General features: G+C 52.3%; 1 protein-coding gene across 1 annotated transcript in view; it reads left to right on the top strand.

Annotated features, from left to right (window-relative positions):
• The first annotated feature begins 1,014 nt into the window (after window positions 1–1,014).
• supt16h (SPT16 homolog, facilitates chromatin remodeling subunit) overlaps window positions 1,015–18,481 on the top strand; it is a 35,339-nt gene continuing 17,872 nt past the window's right edge. The window contains exons 1-14 of the mRNA XM_059950799.1: window positions 1,015–1,285; window positions 3,140–3,232; window positions 3,960–4,130; window positions 9,000–9,152; window positions 9,581–9,727; window positions 12,715–12,866; window positions 13,202–13,374; window positions 13,538–13,628; window positions 14,061–14,134; window positions 14,427–14,539; window positions 16,798–16,863; window positions 16,979–17,074; window positions 17,425–17,540; window positions 18,123–18,276. Coding sequence (XP_059806782.1) covers window positions 1,220–1,285; window positions 3,140–3,232; window positions 3,960–4,130; window positions 9,000–9,152; window positions 9,581–9,727; window positions 12,715–12,866; window positions 13,202–13,374; window positions 13,538–13,628; window positions 14,061–14,134; window positions 14,427–14,539; window positions 16,798–16,863; window positions 16,979–17,074; window positions 17,425–17,540; window positions 18,123–18,276 — 1,665 coding nt within the window. The 5' untranslated portion in view covers window positions 1,015–1,219. The remainder of the gene's footprint in view (window positions 1,286–3,139; window positions 3,233–3,959; window positions 4,131–8,999; window positions 9,153–9,580; window positions 9,728–12,714; window positions 12,867–13,201; window positions 13,375–13,537; window positions 13,629–14,060; window positions 14,135–14,426; window positions 14,540–16,797; window positions 16,864–16,978; window positions 17,075–17,424; window positions 17,541–18,122; window positions 18,277–18,481) is intronic.

The raw sequence follows: 18,481 nt of genomic DNA on the forward strand, positions 1-18,481 counted from the left end.
ATGAAAAGTGCTTGAACTCATCTATCATTGTGACAAATTTCAATGTTGAGGGATCACTGATGACAAAATACCATGAGGTTGAAAATGAATGTTGTACTTTATATTGGCCACTCTTCAGAAATGCTTAATATAAGATGCATGAGAGCACACATAGAGCTACCACTGGTGCAATGCTATCACACATTTTCTAACTCTAGAGATGTATATCTTGCCAAAAATCACTATGAGCATTATTCCCCTCAGATGGTACCGACCAACCCTAATGGCTCACAGACTATGGTGGGTGTTCGGAGGATCCAGGTGAGAAAAAATGGAAAAACTACATATAATCCCTAGGTCCCTCTGTTCTGCAGCACTCCCCAAGGACCCGCTGTTCACTGTGAAAGTCCTAACCTAGATACTGTTCACGAAGTGCAAAGCCTTAACAACTGCTGGCCCCTGGTTTTCCCATCCCCAGACAAGTGATCGTTCTCGTTGTTTTATATAGCTCAAAAGATTACCCCTCCAGTGAAATACATTCCAACCTATCTCCGTAATTCTGTACCCCAAGGCCAAGGGAGCTGCATGTTAGTCCTCATCCAGCTGGGCATCAATACCTGAACCAGGCTGGAAGCACGAGAATATTTTATTCGTCATCTACGCCGGGATAAGACTAGGTCCTGTTTCAGAAATCGGTGGGGAGCAGCTGGTTAATAGGGATCTATGCACTCCCGGCGTGGGCGGGGTCACGCATGCTGATTAACAGCTCTCCAGTTCCCGCCGCCGCGCCAAAAGGGGTGTGTCCTGACGCAAACCCCGCCCCTTTGTTCCGGTTGGGGCGCATGCGCAGTAGTAAGAGAGGCGCCGTCGTCGAAGCTGGAGAGCGAGTGCCGGCGCCGCGCACGCGCACATCCACGGAGCTCGGCGGCGTGCCGGTAAAGCGCGTGCGCCAACCGCGGGAAGGCAAAAAGTCCGCGAAGTGATTTGGATTGCTGGCCGCGACGAGAGTGTGCAGGCGGAGCGTGGAGCGGGTTGTCAGCCGTGAAGAGTGTGTTCAGGCGGAGCGGAGCCCGTTCCTGGCTGTCGCCGGGGGCCTCCGTTCGTGCAGGCATTGCGCAGTAGGGAATATCGTTTTGCGCTGCCGGCAGGCGGCGGCAGGGCGCGTGCGCGGGGCGGAGACGGGAACCGGCACCGCCGCCATTTGCCTCTGAAGGGACGGCGAGGCCTCCGGCGGCTGATCATGGCCGTCAGCCTGGACAAGGAGGCGTATTACCGGCGGCTGAAACGGCTGTACAGCCACTGGAAGGTAAGCGGGGGGGGATGGGAGGTGGGACCGTAGGGTGGATAGTGGAGGGAGGGGGAGTGAGGGGCCTCCGGGCCGGGGTTTGGGGGGTGGGGGGGGGGGGGTTGTTGCCGATAAAGCGCGGCCTGGAGCGGGGTCTGGGGGGAGGAAGCGGGGATGGAGGTCGGGAGGTGAGGAAGATGGAATGGGGATTTCTGGGGTAGAAGTTTGCTGGAGGCCGGTATGAGGTCTGTGGGCGGTGGGGTAACCAGGGTCTGGGGGAGAGGTGGATCGGGGATGGGGCCTGGAACCCGGGGCCTGTTGCTTGTGTATGTAGGTGTGTGTCTGGGGGATGGGTATAGGGAAACTGGGTCGGAGGGAGCACGGGCTTTGGTGGTGGGGGGTGTATAAGGTGAGGAGAGGAACACGAGGTCTACGGACCGGGAGATACCGGCAGCGGGGTGGATGACGGGGAGGGTTTAAGGCATATGTGTGTTTGTGTAGGGAGAGGAGGACGGGGGTGGGATAGGTAGTACAGGGCTTGAGGGATGTAGGAGGAGCAGAGTTTTGTGGAGAGTGAGTGACCTGCGAAGGAGAAGAGTGATGAAAGGGAAGAGATTGATATGATGGGGCAAAAGTGACGGGAGATAGGGGTGGAGAGGAAAGAGTGTTTGAGAAGGAGTGATGGGGAAAGTGGGAGGGAGAGATGGGACGAGGGTTCTGAGGGAGAGGCGAGTGATTGAGAGGCAGGGATGGAGGGGGCTGAGAAAGAGGAAAGAGTGATTGATAGGTAGAGAAATGTGAGAGGAAAGAGTGAATTGGGTGGGAGGGATGGGGAGGGGACTGAGGGAGAGGAGAGAGTGATTGGGAAGGGGACAGGGAGAGATGGAGAGGAGAGAGTGGGAGATAGAGATGGGGCTGGGGGAAAGGAGGAAGGTGGCTGAGGGAGAGGAGAGGGAAGGGGGCTGATTGGGAAGTAGAGATGTGCTGGGGTTGAGGCCAGCAACTCTGGGCTGGGGGGATTGGGGAGTGATGATGAAGTGGTAGGGATGAGCTGTGTGATGGGGAGGTGCAGGGGATGGTAGGAATTGGAGGTGAGGGAAGATGTGTTGGAGTGGTGATGGAGATGTGTAATTGTGGCAGATACAGATGGGAGGGATGGTTGGGATCCTGGGGGTGGAGTGGGGTGGGGTAGAGATGGGTTGAGGAAGAGTGATTTGCAAGGAAGGTTGTGCTTGAGGTGCAGGAGAGGGAGTGAAAACTAGGGAAAATGAAGAAGAGGCATATGTCTGGGGAATGACTGATGTGAAGATGGAGGGTATGATGTGAGGTTGGGTTTTGGAGATGTATGTAGGAGGTGAGGGACAGAAAGTTAGGGTTTTCCTTGGGGAGGCTTGAGATGAGGGTGGTGGGAGTAAGTTTCAAAGGGGGATAGGAGTGAAGGTTATGATGAGTGAAGAGGTGGGGTTGATGTATCGAGGTGATGCTAGGTGGATAGGGGAGCAGCAGGGGTGAGGTAGAGTGACTGGGAGGGGAGCTGAAGATAGGATTGGTAATGGCGGGGAGAATGATGATGGGAGAGTGAGGAGCCCAAGGAGGGAGGTGATGTGGTGCGTGAGGGGGATGTTGGAGTGTCTGGGAGTGGTGGGGTGGGAGCTAAAGAAGGGATGTTGGTGTGGGATAGCGGTTTGAGGAGATGGGTGATGTGAGTGTGTTTGGGGGTGGGGGAGTGACTGAGATTAAGGTGTATAACATAGAGTGATGGAGGGGGTGGGTGTCAGATGTTACAGTGAGCAGGGGCAATAAGGGGAGGGGCTCTGACTTGTGGGTGGGGTGTGTTGCTCACTCCTGACCCATCTCTTCCCCCACTCCACCCAGAAAGGAGAAGATGAATATGGAAAAGTGGATGCCATCGTGGTGGCTGTGGGTGTGGACGAGGAGATTGTGTATGCAAAGTCCACTGCCTTACAGGTAACAGTCCCTTCCCTGACCCTGGATCCCTCCTTCCTCCTCATCTCTCATGCTCTCCCCTTCACTATCTCTCCTCCCTGATCCCTTTTCTCTGCCCCTCCTACCCCCTTGCTCCCTATCCACACTGTTACCTTCCTGCCGTCTCCTCAAACCTCCCACCCCCATCCCGCTCCTTATGTCCACCATATCCCTCCCTCCTCACTCTTCCCAACCCACTCACTCACTCCCTTCTCCAGCACCCCGTATCAGCCTTGCGTTCCCCTACGAGCTTGCAGCTTCTCTCCCTCTTCCCCATTATTTCTACCATCTCTACCCAGGACATGCCCACTTCACACTGTTACCGTCAGGAAGGAGATACAGAAGCCTGAAGGCAGACACTCAGCAACTCGGGAATAGATTCTTCCCCTCTGCCATCTGATTCCTAAATCATTATTGAACCCATTAACACTACTTTGCTATTTTTTGACTTATCAATTTGATAGATGCATTTATACTTTAATTGAGTTGATTCAGTTTTATATTTATTTATTATGTATTAAATTGTACTGCTGTCGTAAAGTTAACAAATTTCACAACACACCAGTGATTTTAAATCTAATTCTTATATCGTTCACTCCCTTCCCAAAACGTATCCCACTCACTCTCCCCCCTACTCCCACTGTGCCCCCCTTCATTCGCACCTCCCCTCACCCCCACTGTACTCCCTCTCACTCCCTCCCCACCCCAGACCTGGCTGCTGGGCTACGAGCTGACGGACACCATCATGGTTTTCTGTGAGGAGCGCATCATCTTCATGGCCAGCAAGAAGAAGGTGGAGTTCCTCAAGCAGGTGGCCAACACCAAGGGCAGTGAGAATGCCAATGGATTGCCTGCCGTCACACTGCTGGTCCGGGAGAAGGTAAGCAGGGAGAGGCAGGAGTGGGGGGATACATGTCAGCGACTACATCTTCCCCTCAGGGATTGACAGCTTCCTGTCCAGTCTACCCCCCTTAACGGAGAATGATATCGCCAAGACTAAAGGACCTGAGACATGGGCCAGTTTAGATCTTTATTGGAGAACATGGGACAACTGTGTGGACATTTTTTAAGTGATGGGAAGCATAGATAAGGTAGATGGTAACAGGCTTTTCCCCAGGGTAGGGGAGTCCAAAGCTATGGTGTGTGCATTTAGGGTGAGAAGTGGAAAGATTTTCTTCCAAAGATTTCCAAATGGAAACACATTGATGAAGGAAGGGCAGTAGATGTTGTGTATATGGATTTCAGCAAGGCATTTGATCAGGTGCCCCATGCAAGGCTTATTGAGAAAGTAAGGAGGCATGGGATCCAAGGGGACATTGCTTTGTTGATCCAGAACTGGCTTGCCTGCAGAAGGTGAAGAGTGGTTGTAGACGGGTCATATTCTGCATGGAGGTCGATCACCAGTGGAGTGCCTCAGGGATCTGTTCTTGGACCTTTGTGATTTTTATAAATGACCTGGATGAGGAAGTGGATGGAATGGATGGTAAGTTTGTTGATGACACAAAGGTTGGGGGTGTTGTGGATAGCGTGAAGGGCTGTCAGAGGTTACAGCGGGACATTGATAGGATTCAAAACTGGGCTGAGAAGTGGCAGATGGAGTTCAACCCAGATAATTGTGAGGTGGTTCATTTTGGTAGGTCAAATATGATGGCAGAATATAGTATTAATGGTAAGACTCTTGGCAGTGTGGGGGATCAGAGGGATCTTGGGGTCTGAGTCCATAGGACACTCAAAGCAGCTGCGCAGGTTGACCCTGTGGTTAAGAAGGCATATGGTGTATTGGCCTTCATCAATCGTGGAATTGAATTTAGGAGCTGAGAGGTAATGTTGCAGCTATATAGGACCCTGGTCAGACCCTACTTGGAGTACTGTGCTCAGTTCTGGTCACCTCACTACAGGATGTGGAAGCCATAGAAAATGTGCAGAGGAGATTTACAAGGATGTTGCCTGGATTGGAGGGTGTGCTTTAGATTGAGTGAACTCGGCCTTTTCTTCTTGGAGCGACGGAGGATGAGAGGTGACCTGATAGAGGTGTACAAGATGATGAGAGGCATTGATCATGTGGATAGTCAGAGGCTTTTTCCCAGGGCTGAAATGGTTGCCACAAGAGGACACAGGTTTAAGGTGCTGGGGAGTAGGTACAGAGGAGATGTCAGGGGTAAGATGTCAGTGGTGAGTGCGTGGAATGAGCTGCCTGCAATGTTGGTGCAGGTGGATACGATAGGGTCGTTTAAGAAACTTTTTAGATAGGTACACACAGCTTAGTAAAATAAAGGGCTGTGTGTAAGCCAAGTAATTTCTCAGGTGTGGACATGTTCGGCACAGCTTTGTGGGCCGAAGGGCCTGTACTGTGCTGTAGGTTTTCTGTGTTTAGTCTAGAGGGTGATGGATATATGGAATGAGCCGGCAGCAGAGGTGGTTGAGGCAAATACCGTGGTATCATTGACGAAGCACTTGGAAAGGGTGGGTCTTGCAGAAATATGGGTCAAACACGAGACATTGGGGCTAGTTGGGTATGCATTAATTGGTTGGGCCGAAGGGCCTGCATCTGTGCTCTTAAAGCTGAGCCTGTTTGAACTTTGCCAGTGGGTTAACCCATCCTTGCTGGGTCTGGGGGAGTGAAACCTTCTCTATACTGTTTATGAATTGATTATATTTCTTACATCCTTCACATACATGAGTAAAAATCTTTGCGTCTCCATCTAAATGTGCATTCGTAGTAATTTATAATAAATAGAACAGTCAGTGTAATATAGAATGCACTTGAATCAGTGTGAGTTAATCAGTCTGATGGCCTGGTGGAAGAAGCTGTCCCAGAGCCTGTTGGTCCTGGCTTTTATTCTGCGGTACCGTTTCCCAGACGGAATAGATTGTGGTTTGGATTACTTGTGTCCCTAATGTTTCTACGGGCCCTTTTAACATGCCTATCTTTGTGAATATTCTGAATCATGGGAAGTTCACATCTACAAATGCACTGGGCTGTCCACACCACTCTCTGCAGAGTCCTGCGATTGAGGGAGGTACAGTTCCCATACCAGGCAGTGATGCAGCCAGTCAGGATGCTCTCAATTGTGCCCCTGTAGAAAGCCCTTAGGATTTGGAGGCCCATACCTAACCTCTTCAACCGGCTGTGGTGAAAGAGGCGCTGTTTGGCTTTTTCACTGCACAGCTGGTGTGTACAGACCATGTGAGGTCCTTAGTGATGTGGTTGCTGAGGAACGTGTTAATGTTCATTCTATAGATGAAACCGGTTGTGTCCACACTATCCAGGTGTACAGTTGAGAGCTTCCAGGTAATGCCCTGTTCCAACCGTGTCGACACCACAGCCAAGAACGTTCCCCACTTCATCGGGAAACTAAAAATCAGCATGTCTCCCACCAACCCTCAGCAGTTTTTTATCCATGAGCTGCAGAAAGCATCACGGCTTGCTACAACTGCTCTGCCCGTGACTGCAAAGAACACAGCTCAGCACATCACAGAAACCAGTCTCCCTCCGATACTAGCTGCTTCTCTGAGGTAGCAAGAAGTCAACATTTCTTCCTGCGTCAGTAAAGCAGCCAGCATAATTAAAAACTCCACCCACCCCAAACAGTCTCTCTTTTCCCCCTCCATTGAAAAACCTGGAAATAGATACCACCAGGCCCAAGGGCAGCTTCTGTCCCAGTATAGGGCTATTGAATGGTTCTATGGTATGATCAACTGGAGTCTTGGCCTTGCGGTCTATAATCTTACCGTCCGGCTGCACTCTGAACTCTTTAATCTGCGTGCTGCTGTTGTATTATTTTCTAGCACTGCTGTGCATTCTGTAATGATTTAATCCAGGTGGATAAACACAAAGCAGCTCCCGGTGGCGAAACAGGATCTCCCCTTTTCCTGGTCACACCAAGCCGCTTCTGTTCACTCAGGCTGGCTTTTCAGGATCACATGCAATCGGGAACTAGATGATTCCTCTATCTTGCATCTCTTGTCTCTCATGCAAATATGTTTTTGTTATGTTTCTGCCAAGAACAGTGTTTTCGTCCTCAGTGAAGGAGGTCCTTGATGCTCTTGAGCACCAGGGGACGGAGAGGGGCCCACACCGTCAAGGGGGCAAAGTGCAGACATAACACTGACATTAGGAGCTGAGCCATAGTGCCTGTTCTGCGGGGCCAGGTTAGAGGATGAGAGGGTAGGTAAGCAGGACAGACAGACATACTTTATTGATTCCGAGGGGAAATTGGGTTTTGTTACAGCCGCACCAACCAAGAATAGTGAAGAAATATAGCAATATAAAACCATAAATAATTAAATAATAATGTTAATTATGCCAAGTGGAAATAAGTCCAGGACCAGCCTATTGGCTCAGGGTGTCTGACACTCCAAGGGAGGAGTTGTAAAGTTTGATGGCCACAGGTAGGAATGACTTCCTATGACACTCAGTGTTACATCTCGGTGGAATGAGTCTCTGGCTGAATGTACTCCTGTGCCTAACCAGTACATTATGGAGTGGGTGGGAGACATTGTCCAAGATGGTAAGCAACTTGGTCAGCTTCCTCTTTTCAGACACCACCGTCAGAGAGTTCAGTTCCACCCCCACAACATCACTGGCCTTACGAATGTGTTTGTTGATTCTGTTGGTGTCTGCTACCCTCAGCCTGCTGCCCCAGCACACAACAGCAAACATGATAGCACTGGCCACCACAGCTTCGTAGAACAGCCTCAGCATTGTCCGGCAGATGTTAAAGGACCTCAGTCTCCTCAGGAAATAGAGACGGCTCTGACCCTTCTTGTAGACAGCCTCAGTGTTCTTTGACCAGTCCAGTTCATTGTCCACTCGTATCCCCAGGTATTTGTAATCCTCCACCATGTCCACACTGACCCCTTGGATGGAAACAGGGGTCACCGGTGCCTTAGCCCTCCTCAGGTCCACCACCAGCTCCTTAGTCTTTTTCACATTAAGCCGCAGATGATTCTGCTCGCACCTTGTGACAAAGTCTCCCACCGTGGCCCTGTACTCAGCCTCCTCTCCCTTGCTGATGCATCCAACTATGGCAGAGTCATCAGAATTCTCAGGTTAGTGTGTGGGGAGGGGGAATCTGGGACGCAGAAAAAGTCTAGTCATTCATATCTGAATCCAGGTAGGACTTGCACAGTGAACACAGTGTCACAGGCGGTGGTGGAAAAAGGTGTTTGGCATGCTGGCCGTCAGAGTACTGGGTACAGGAGTTGGTTTATGTTGCAGGTGTATAAGATATTGACAGGCGCCACACTTGGAGCACTGTGTTCATTTTTGGTCATCCCGCTGTAGGAATGTTGCCTTTAAGCTGGAGAGAGTGCAGAGGAGATTTATGAGGATGTTGAGGGGGAGAGGTTGGGACTCCATTCTTTGGAGCAGAGGAAACAGAGCTGACCTTGATAGAAGTGCATAAAATCACGAGAGGCATAGACAGAGTGAATGCAGGCTGTCGTTTCCTCCAGGGCTGGTATCAAGAATTAACAGTTCAAGGTAGGAATCCGGTATGAGTCAAGCTGCCAGAGTAGGTGGTTGAGACACCTATATTTCGCAGACATCTAGATAAAAAAGATAGAGAGATAGGGATATCTCTAGAGAGATAGGGGGCAAACAAATGCGTACGATACTGGTCATCATAATACTCCATTTGGGTCGAAAGGCCTGTCTTTGGGCTGTATGACTTTATGACTCTATGATTGTTGACTTCTTCATGCACTTCCCTCCCGCCCCCTGGCCCAACCTCCCCACTCCCCACAGAATGAGAGCAACAAATCAAACTTTGATAAGATGATCGAGGCCATCAGGAGCAGCAAGGGCGGGAAGGTGATTGGAGTATTCAGCAAGGACAAGTTCCCTGGCGACTTCATGAAGAGCTGGAACGACGCCCTCAACAAGGAAGGACTGGAGAAGGTAGGAGCAGATATCCCTTGGGACGGTGTGAAGGGAGTTTCGTTTTCTGTCTGATCCTGGCAGTGTGTCATGGGATGGCATGGAGGGAGCTTCACTGCTGTGCTTGACTATGTGTGTGTGGGGAAGGAATGGGATGGTGTGGGAGAATGTCTCCCTGTGTCTGACCCCAGGGGTGTATAATGGGACGGTGTGGAGGGAATAACAACATGTTTGACCCTGGGGGAGTGTGATGGGGTGGTGTGGAGAGAATATGTCTGACCCGGCGAGTGTGTGATGGGGTGGTGTGGAGGGAGCTCCACTGAGTTTGGCCCCAGGAGAGTGATGGAATGATGTGGAGGGAGCCTCACTATATGTCTGACTCCATGAGTTTGTGATGGGACAGTGCGGAAGGAATGCCTCCCTTTCTGACCCCCGTGTTGTTCTCTCAGGCGGACATGAGCGCTTCAGTTGCCTACACTCTGGCGGTGAAGGAAGACGTGGAGCTCAACGCCATGAAGAAAGCGGCTTCCATCACCTCTGAGGTCTTCAACAAGTTCTTCAAGGAGCGGGTGATGGAGATTGTGGATGCTGATGAGGTAGGGACCTGCTCCCCTTGTGCATCTCCCAGGAGCACCTGGTCCACTTCCACTCCTGCATCCTGTAAGATGCTGACCACGGTACCATCTTCCGTGTACACATGTAACCACCTCTGAAATGCCCTCCCCCCTTACCCTTGCCCCCATTGTTCATCTCTCTTTGTACCCCTCTGCTCCTTGTTGCAGCCACCAACTACAAGTATCGTTCACCCATCTGGTTTCCTCCCACAGCCCTCTCCTCGCCTGTCTGGATCTGGTTTCGTGCCTCCCTTAACCATTTCCAGTCTCACCACCTGTACAGATCAGAGTCCAGTGTTCCTGCTTATTTCTCCCAGCAGCCACCTCCACCTTCACACTCCCTTTCTCTTGTCATCTCTTAGCCTACCTCCGCCTGCCATTAACCTCTTGAACTGTAATGAAAAATTCATAGCCTTTGCACCTTATTGTTTACCTGCACCACTCTTTCTTTGTAACTAGTACACTCTATTCTGCTTTCTGTTACTTCGATGCACTGTAAATCTGTGTGAACAGAGTGCAAGACAGGCTTTTCACAGTATCTAAATATGTGTGACAATCAGTTTGTTCTTGGGCACGGCTCTTGCACCTTACTGTCTGGCTGCACCGCACTTTCTCTGACTGTAATATCTTATTCTGCGTCCTGTTATCGTTCGTGCTTGTTCTGCCTCGTACTGATGTGGTGAAATGCTCTCTGGAAGGCATGCCAAAGTTTGTTACATTACCTAAGTGTATGTGACAATAATAAACCAATTTACCAATCTTTCTCTCTAATGTACACCAACCCATCTCCCCAATCTCTCTTCCCACTATACTGCCCTCCTTCCTTCTCCACATGCAGTAGTGGTTTCAACTCGATGTCAGCAGTTCCTCCCACCCTATGTACAGGTGTTGCTTGATCTGCTGAGTTCCTCAAGCCGATTATGCATTACTCCAGATTCCAGTATCGCAAGTCTCTTGTGTCTCTGTGACCTAAGGCACCTGTATTTCTCTCCTAAAAGAGTTCCGGAGGCATCTGGGGTTCATAGATGGACAGCATGGGCCCTTCCCATGATTGAACGATTGACACCTAATTCTTTTTAGCACATGGATCATAATCTTCCCTTTCCCTGCTTGTTCACGTGTCCAACAGTCTCTTAAATGCTTCCATTGTGTGTGCCTTCGCCATCATTCCAGACACCTACCCTCTCTGTTTTCATGAAAAAAAGTCTTACTACCACATGTCTCCTTTAAAACAGTGTCATGGTAGCTTAGCAGTTAACATGACACCGTTACTGCTTGGGCTGTCAGGGTTTGGTGTTCAACTTCGACGTCATCTGTAAGGAGTCCCTGCTGAGTGCTTGGGTTTCCTCCCACAGTCCAAAGACCTGCCAGGTTAATGGGTCATTGTAAATTGTCCCATGATTAGGCTGTGATTTTCCAATCCCCATTCCCATTCTGACATGTCAGTCCATGGCTCCCCTCTTCTGCCACAGTGAGGTCACTTTCAAGTTGGAGAAGCAGCACCCCATCCTCTGTAGATTGTCTCTAAGCTGATGGCATGAACATCAATTTTGCCATCTTCTGTTATTCCCCCTTTACTCTTCAATTCCCCAATCTGGCCTCTTACCCCTTCTCACCTGCTTATCCCCTGGTGTCTCTTTCCCGTCCCTTTCTCCTATGGTCCACTCTCCTCTCCTATCAGATTCCTCCTTTTCCAGCTCTCTTCCCATCTACAACCTCCCAGCTTACTTCACCCCTCCCCCACGGTCTTATTCTGGCATCTTCCGCCTTCCTTTCCAGTCCTGGTGAAGGGTCTCGGCCGGAAGCATTCATGTTTTATTTGTCTCCATGATGCTGTCTGACCTGCTGGGTTCCTCCAGCATTTCGTGTGTATGCCGCCTTTGCCATCCTAACATCCTGTGCCACCACTTGGGTCCCTAGATCCCTTTGTACATGAACACTGTTCAAGGTCCTACAACTAATAGCATGCGCTTCCTTACATTTGGCCTCCCAAAGTGCAACACTTCACATTTGCCCAGATTAAACTCCTCCTGCCATTTCTCGGCCCATGTTTGTAACATCCATATCCCACTGCAACCTTCCACGCTGCCCACAACACCGTCAGTCGTCTTCTGCATTCTCCTGCGTCTCCCTCTGAGACGGGCACCACGCTTATTTTCGAACTCTCCAAACAATTCTCTCTCGCCACCCATTCCCCCCCCCCCCCCCCACGTTTTCAGTCCACTACTGAGAAGCCGCCCTCCTCCGTACCCACCCTGTCAGCCTCCTTCACCATTTTCAGTAAGGCTCCCCTCCCCACCCTCTCCCCATCTCCAGTCTCGTCCTGCACTGTCCAACATCCGTCTTTCTGTTATCCCCCTGTGGTAAACCACCTCCAGTGTGGACATGTCCATCCTTAAATAAACAGCCCTTAACCGCATGCGGAAACCCAACTGGGCCCCTGCCCACTTCCCATACAATTATTGATAGACTATCCTCTGCTCCCCCTGCCCCCACACAAATGAAGACTAACATTGTCCTGACCTTCCCCACTCCCTGCTGATCCTGCAGACTACCCCTTGGCTTATCCCTCTGACATCAACTTGCTCCCCTTAGGGGTTCCAGAGAGGTCCCCCTCACTTTCCCCCACCTCCGCCTGTTGGCCCCCATCTACCTGCTCTGTCCTGCTCCCTCAGCCGTCCTGCATCACTGTGTTCTCCCTCTTTCCAAAATTCGCAACCTCTCTTTTTGAATCGTCCTTTCTGTGGTTACTGATGATATGATCCCTTCCCCGCCCACATCCTCGATGACATATCCCGAGTTGCTGCAAACCAGATCGTTATTGACTCCTGGCTTTTGGCGATTCCACAGTACCCCCTTATTCTGTTCCTGTACCTATTGTGTGTACCAGCTGGTGAAGCGATGTTCCCAACACCAAACCCCCACCTTGTCCACACTTGGATGATTGTGTGCACTGTCTCTTCTGGCAGAAAGTGCGCCACAGCAAGCTGGCAGAATCGGTGGAGAAGGCCATCGAGGAGAAGAAGTATCTGGCAGGTGCGGACCCTTCCACTGTGGAGATGTGCTACCCCCCCATCATCCAGAGTGGAGGCAACTACAACCTGAAGTTCAGCGTGGTCAGGTGCGTGGCTGCCCGCTGGCCAGGGCAGGGGCTCTGCGAGGATTCCACGTGGAGGCTGTGATGGGGCAGTGCAGACAGAGCTCCCCTCTGTGTCTGTCCCCGGGAGTGTGTGATGGGATGGTGCAGAGGGAGCTTCACTCTGTGTCTGACCCCGGGAGTGTGTGATGGGACGGTGTGGAGGGAGATTCACTCTGTGTCTGACCTTGGAGTGGGTGATGGGGCAGTGTGGAGGGAGCCTCAATCTGTGTTTGACCCTGGGAGTGTGTGGTGGGGATGGTGCAGAGGGTGTGAGAGCTCCATTAACCCTCTGCCCTCCCTCCCCACCCCCATCTCAGTGACAAGAACCACATGCACTTTGGAGCCATCACGTGTGCCATGGGCATCCGCTACAAGTCCTACTGCTCCAACATTGTCCGCACGCTGATGGTAGACCCTCCCCAAGAGATGCAGGACAACTACAACTTCCTGCTGGAGGTGGAGGACGAGCTGCTGAAGGAGATGAAGAATGGTGAGTGAGGGGTGGGGGGGGGGAGAGAGAGGTGGTGAACCCATCTTCCTAGTGAACGCACCCCTGGAGTTGCTCTCTGAGAGGCGTGGACCCTGCCCTGCGCCATTCCTCCCTTTTCCGCAGAATGTGGACTGTTCCTGCCTCACCTCTCCTGTTGTTGCAGGTGCCAGGATCGCTGACGTCTACCAGAACGTCATGGCCTTTGTGAAGCAGGAGAAACCCGAGCTGTTGACGAAGATCACCAAGAACCTGGGGTAAAGGGGTACTCCCTCCCTGTTTCTCCCGCAGCTCTGCCTCCCTTCTTGCCCCACCTGTACAGCACTCCCTAGCATCCTGCTGTTCGTTGTGAGATCTCTGTACTCAATGGTGTTCCCAAAATGCTACGCTTTGCACATTTCTGTGACCTGCCCCTCCTCATCCCTGTCTGTGAGATCCCCTCCCTCCCCTGCCTCGACAGGGCTGGGCTGGATTGGTTTTATACAGTCGGGGTGGGGGGGGGGGCAGGTCTACACAGATAATGACAGCTGTTTAGATTTGGATGTGATGTGACACCGCGTGCTGGAGGGACCAAATGGTTTCTCCTCCTTCTCCCCCCCCCCCCCCCCCCCCACACACACACTGCCACCGCGGGTCTTGTGCCTCTGTGCGGGTGGCCAGTGTGCTGACAGGATGCAGTTTGTTCACAGATTCGCAATGGGTATTGAATTCCGTGAGGGATCGCTGGTCATCAATGGCAAGAACCAGTATCGGCTCAAGAAAGGTGGGTCACAGGAGTCGTGGGGAGGGGTGCCTTGGGGATGGGGGGAGCGGAGGAGGGGCAAGGGTCATGGGTGTCACGGCGATGGGGGGTGGAGGAGGGGCAAGGGTCATGGGTGTCACGGCGATGGGGGCGGAGGAGGGGCAAGGGTCATGGGTGTCACGGGGATGGGGGGCGGAGTAGGGGCAAGGGTCATGGGTGTCACGGCGATGGGGGGGTGGAGGAGGGGCAAGGGTCATGGGTGTCACGGGGATGGGTGTTGGTAACTCACTGACCCAACCACCTTATTTCCCAGGCATGGTGTTCAGCGTCAATGTGGGATTCTCACCCATGGAAAACCAGGAGGGCCGAACCAATGAGGCCAAGAACTATGCCCTCTTCATCGGGGATACAGTACAGATCAATGAGGTATTGTGGCCTGTCTGCACCCCACCCCATCCCGACATACACAAGTTCTCTGACCCCACTCTAGACACTCTCACTTTCCCTGTTCCCACCCCACCCCCAACACCCTCTCACACTCCCTGTTCCCACCCCATCCCCACCCCGAAACACTCTCACATTCCCTGTTCCCACCCCATCCCCACCCCGACACACTCTCACATTCCCTGTTCCCACCCCATCCCCACCCCGACACACTCTCACATTCCCTGTTCCCACCCCATCCCCACCCCGACACACTCTCACATTCCCTGTTCCCACCCCGACACACTCACATTCCCTGTTCCCACCCCACTCTGACAATCTCACATTCCCTGTTCCCACCCCACTCTGACAATCTCACATTCCCTGTTCCCACCCCACTCTGACAATCTCACATTCCCTGTTCCCACCCCACTCTGACAATCTCACATTCCCTGTTCCCACCCCACTCTGACACTCTCACATTCCCTGTTCCCACCCTACTCTGACACTCTCACATTCCCTGTTCCCACCCCACTCTGACACTCTCACATTCCCTGTTCCCACCCCACTCTGACACTCTCACATTCCCTGTTCCCACCCCACTCTGACACTCTCACATTCCCTGTTCCCACCCCACTCTGACACTCTCACATTCCCTGTTCCCACCCCACTCTGACACTCTCACATTCCCTGTTCCCACCCCACTCTGACACTCTCACATTCCCTGTTCCCACCCCACTCTGACACTCTCACATTCCCTGTTCCCACCCCACTCTGACACTCTCACATTCCCTGTTCCCACCCCACTCTGACACTCTCACATTCCCTGTTCCCACCCCACTCTGACACTCTCACATTCCCTGTTCCCACCCCACCCCGACACACTCCCACATTCCCTGCCCACCCCACCCCGACACACTCTCACATTCCCTGTTCCCACACCCAGACACACTCACTTTCCCTGTTCCCACCCACTCTGACACTCTCACATTCCCTGTTCCCACCCACTCTGACACACTCTCACATTCCCTGTTCCCACCCCGACACACTCTCACATTCCCTGTTCTCACCCCATCCCCACCCCGACACACTCTCACATTCCGTTCCCACCCCACTCTGACACTCTCACATTTCCTGTTCCCACCCCGACACACTCTCACATTCATTGTTCTCACCCCATCCCCACCCCGACACACTCTCACATTCCATTCCCACCCCACCCTGACACACTCTCACAATCCCTGGTCCCACCCCGACACACTCTCACATTCCCTGTTCTCACCCCATCCCCACCCCGACACACTCTCACATTCCGTTCCCACCCCACTCTGACACTCTCACATTCCCTGTTCCCACCCCGACACACTCTCATATTCCCTGTTCTCACCCCATCCCCACCCCGACACACTCTCACATTCCGTTCCCACCCCACTCTGACACTCTCACATTCCCTGTTCCCACCCCGACACACTCTCACATTCCCTATTCTCACCCCATCCCCACCCCGACACACTCTCGCATTCCCTATTCTCACCCCATCCCCACCCCGACACACTCTCACATTCCCTGTTCCTACCCCACTCTGACGCTCTCACATTCCCTGTTCCCACCCCACCCCGACACACTCCCACATTCCGTTCCCACTCCACCCTGGCACACTCTCACATTCCGTTCCCACCCCACTCTGACACTCTCACATTCCCTGTTCCCACCCCGACACACTCTCACATTCCGTTCCCACCCTGACACACTCTCACATTCCCTATTCTCACCCCATCCCCACCCCGACACACTCTCACATTCCCTGTTCCCACCCCACTCTGACGCTCTCACATTCCCTGTTCCCATCCCACCCCGACACACTCCCACATTCCGTTCCCACTCCACCCCGACACACTCTCACATTCCCTTCCCACCCACTCTGACACTCTCTCACATTCCCTGTTCCCACCCCACCCCACTCCAACACTCACATTCCCTGTTCCCACCCCACGCTGACACACTGACTTTCTCTGACACACACAGTCACATTCTCTGTCACCACCCCATTCCAAAACACTCATACATTCCCTGTTCCCACCGTATCCCGTTCTAACATACTCCCACATTCCGAATCACCTCGAGACATGGACACGGAGAGACCTCTTCCCTGTTGTTTTCATAGGACCCTTTTCCTTTACGTTTTTCTCAGTGTAGCTCTCTAGTTTCACCTGATGAGGGCAAGAGCAGCTGGTAACTCTAACTCTCTGCCCCCTCTGCAGGACGGAGCTGCGTCTGTCATCACCAGCGTCAAGAAGAAGATCAAAAACATCGGCATCTTTCTCAAGGTGAGGCAGCATGAGTGCGTGATCGGGGAAACAACAAGCAGATGGGGTAGTAGTGAAGGTGCGCGGCAGGCTTGCCTTATTGTTATTATTAGTTCCTTGTTTGACTCTGTTCCAGAACGAAGACGAGGAGGAAGATGACGAAGTGAAGGATGAGGCTGAAGATTTACTGGGCCGTGGAGGGAAAGCCAATCTGCTGACCGAGAGGACCAGGGTGAGTCTGTCACATTGTCTCTCCTGTGAAACTGAGAGGGAGGGACTCCAACAATCCTCCTCCAGGACAGAGCTGCCTGCTCCCTTGGGATATGGATGCACCATTCACTCTCCGAAGTGTTCCTTCTCTTCCATATCGGCTGCTGTGTGTACCAAGGGGGGTGGATGCAGTGTTAAGGGAATCCTGCAAGAGTGGGGTGTTGGGTATTTCTACTTTAAACCTTGCTCCATTAACCTCTTCATCTCTCACCCATTCCACACACTATCTTCCCCTCCTTCTCCCTGCTGCCCTGCTCTCTCCTCTCTCCCTCCCCTACCCTCTTCCCTCCATTACCCCACACGCACGGACAGAACGAAATGACTTCAGAGGAGAAACGACGGACCCACCAGCGGGAACTTGCTCACCAGCTCAACGAGGAAGCCAAGAGGAGGCTGACAGAAAACAAGGGTGAACAGCAGGCACAGAAGTAAGAGACCCTCCCCTCTCTTCCCAACTCCTCTCCCATCCCTGCGTGTCAGGCCACAGGATGAAAGGCCGAGACACCAACCACCTCCTGTTCCCCTGTGTCATTGACTTGGCCTAGCAAGTACAAGTTAGGGTTAGTAAATCTGCAGACAACTGCGATAGCTGGTGTCACTGACTGTAAAGGTAGTTATCAGGAGTTACAGAGGGACGTTGATCAGCTGGGTAATTGACCAAGGATTAGCAAATAGAGTTTAATTTGGAGGAATAGGAGGTGTGTGAATGGCAGTTTGTGAAGGAGAGAGATTTGGTAGGAACCTAAGGGACAACTTTTTCACTCAAAGGGTGGTTGGTCCTTGTGTGAAATGAGCTGCCATAGGAAGTGGCTGGGGCAGGTACTTTACCAACATCTAAAAGACTCTTGGACAGATACATGTTTAGAGGAATGTGGGCATATCGACCTGGTGGCCAGCATGGGTCAGTTGGACCAAAGGGCTGTATGACTATACAACAGGCCAGGACAGAAGGGCCAAGCAATCACCACTCCCCTCAGCGGCTGATCCAAGGTTGTTTCCTTCCCTGGCAGAGCACGGAAGTCCCGGGACTCATACAAGAACCCCTCCCAGATGCCGAAGGAGGCAGACATCCGTGACATGAAGATCTACATCGACAAGAAGTATGAGACGGTCATCCTGCCCGTCTTCGGCGTGGCCACCCCCTTCCACATCGCCACCATCAAGGTGAGTCCACTCCACCTCTCTCCCCTGCTCGCCCCAAGTCATTGCCACTGGGGCTGTCCTCCCAAGGTTACTGGGCCTTGACATCAGCTGCAAGATCAGGGATTAGCTGTGCCAACTCCTCCGTCCTGGTGTGGGGGTAGAGTGAGGCTCCAGAGAGCTGGGCATAGATCTGTGGGCACTCGGGAGTTCACTTCAAGCTCTGATT

This window comes from Hypanus sabinus, chromosome 26 (genome assembly GCF_030144855.1).
Source record: "Hypanus sabinus isolate sHypSab1 chromosome 26, sHypSab1.hap1, whole genome shotgun sequence".
Lineage (NCBI taxonomy): Eukaryota > Metazoa > Chordata > Chondrichthyes > Myliobatiformes > Dasyatidae > Hypanus > Hypanus sabinus.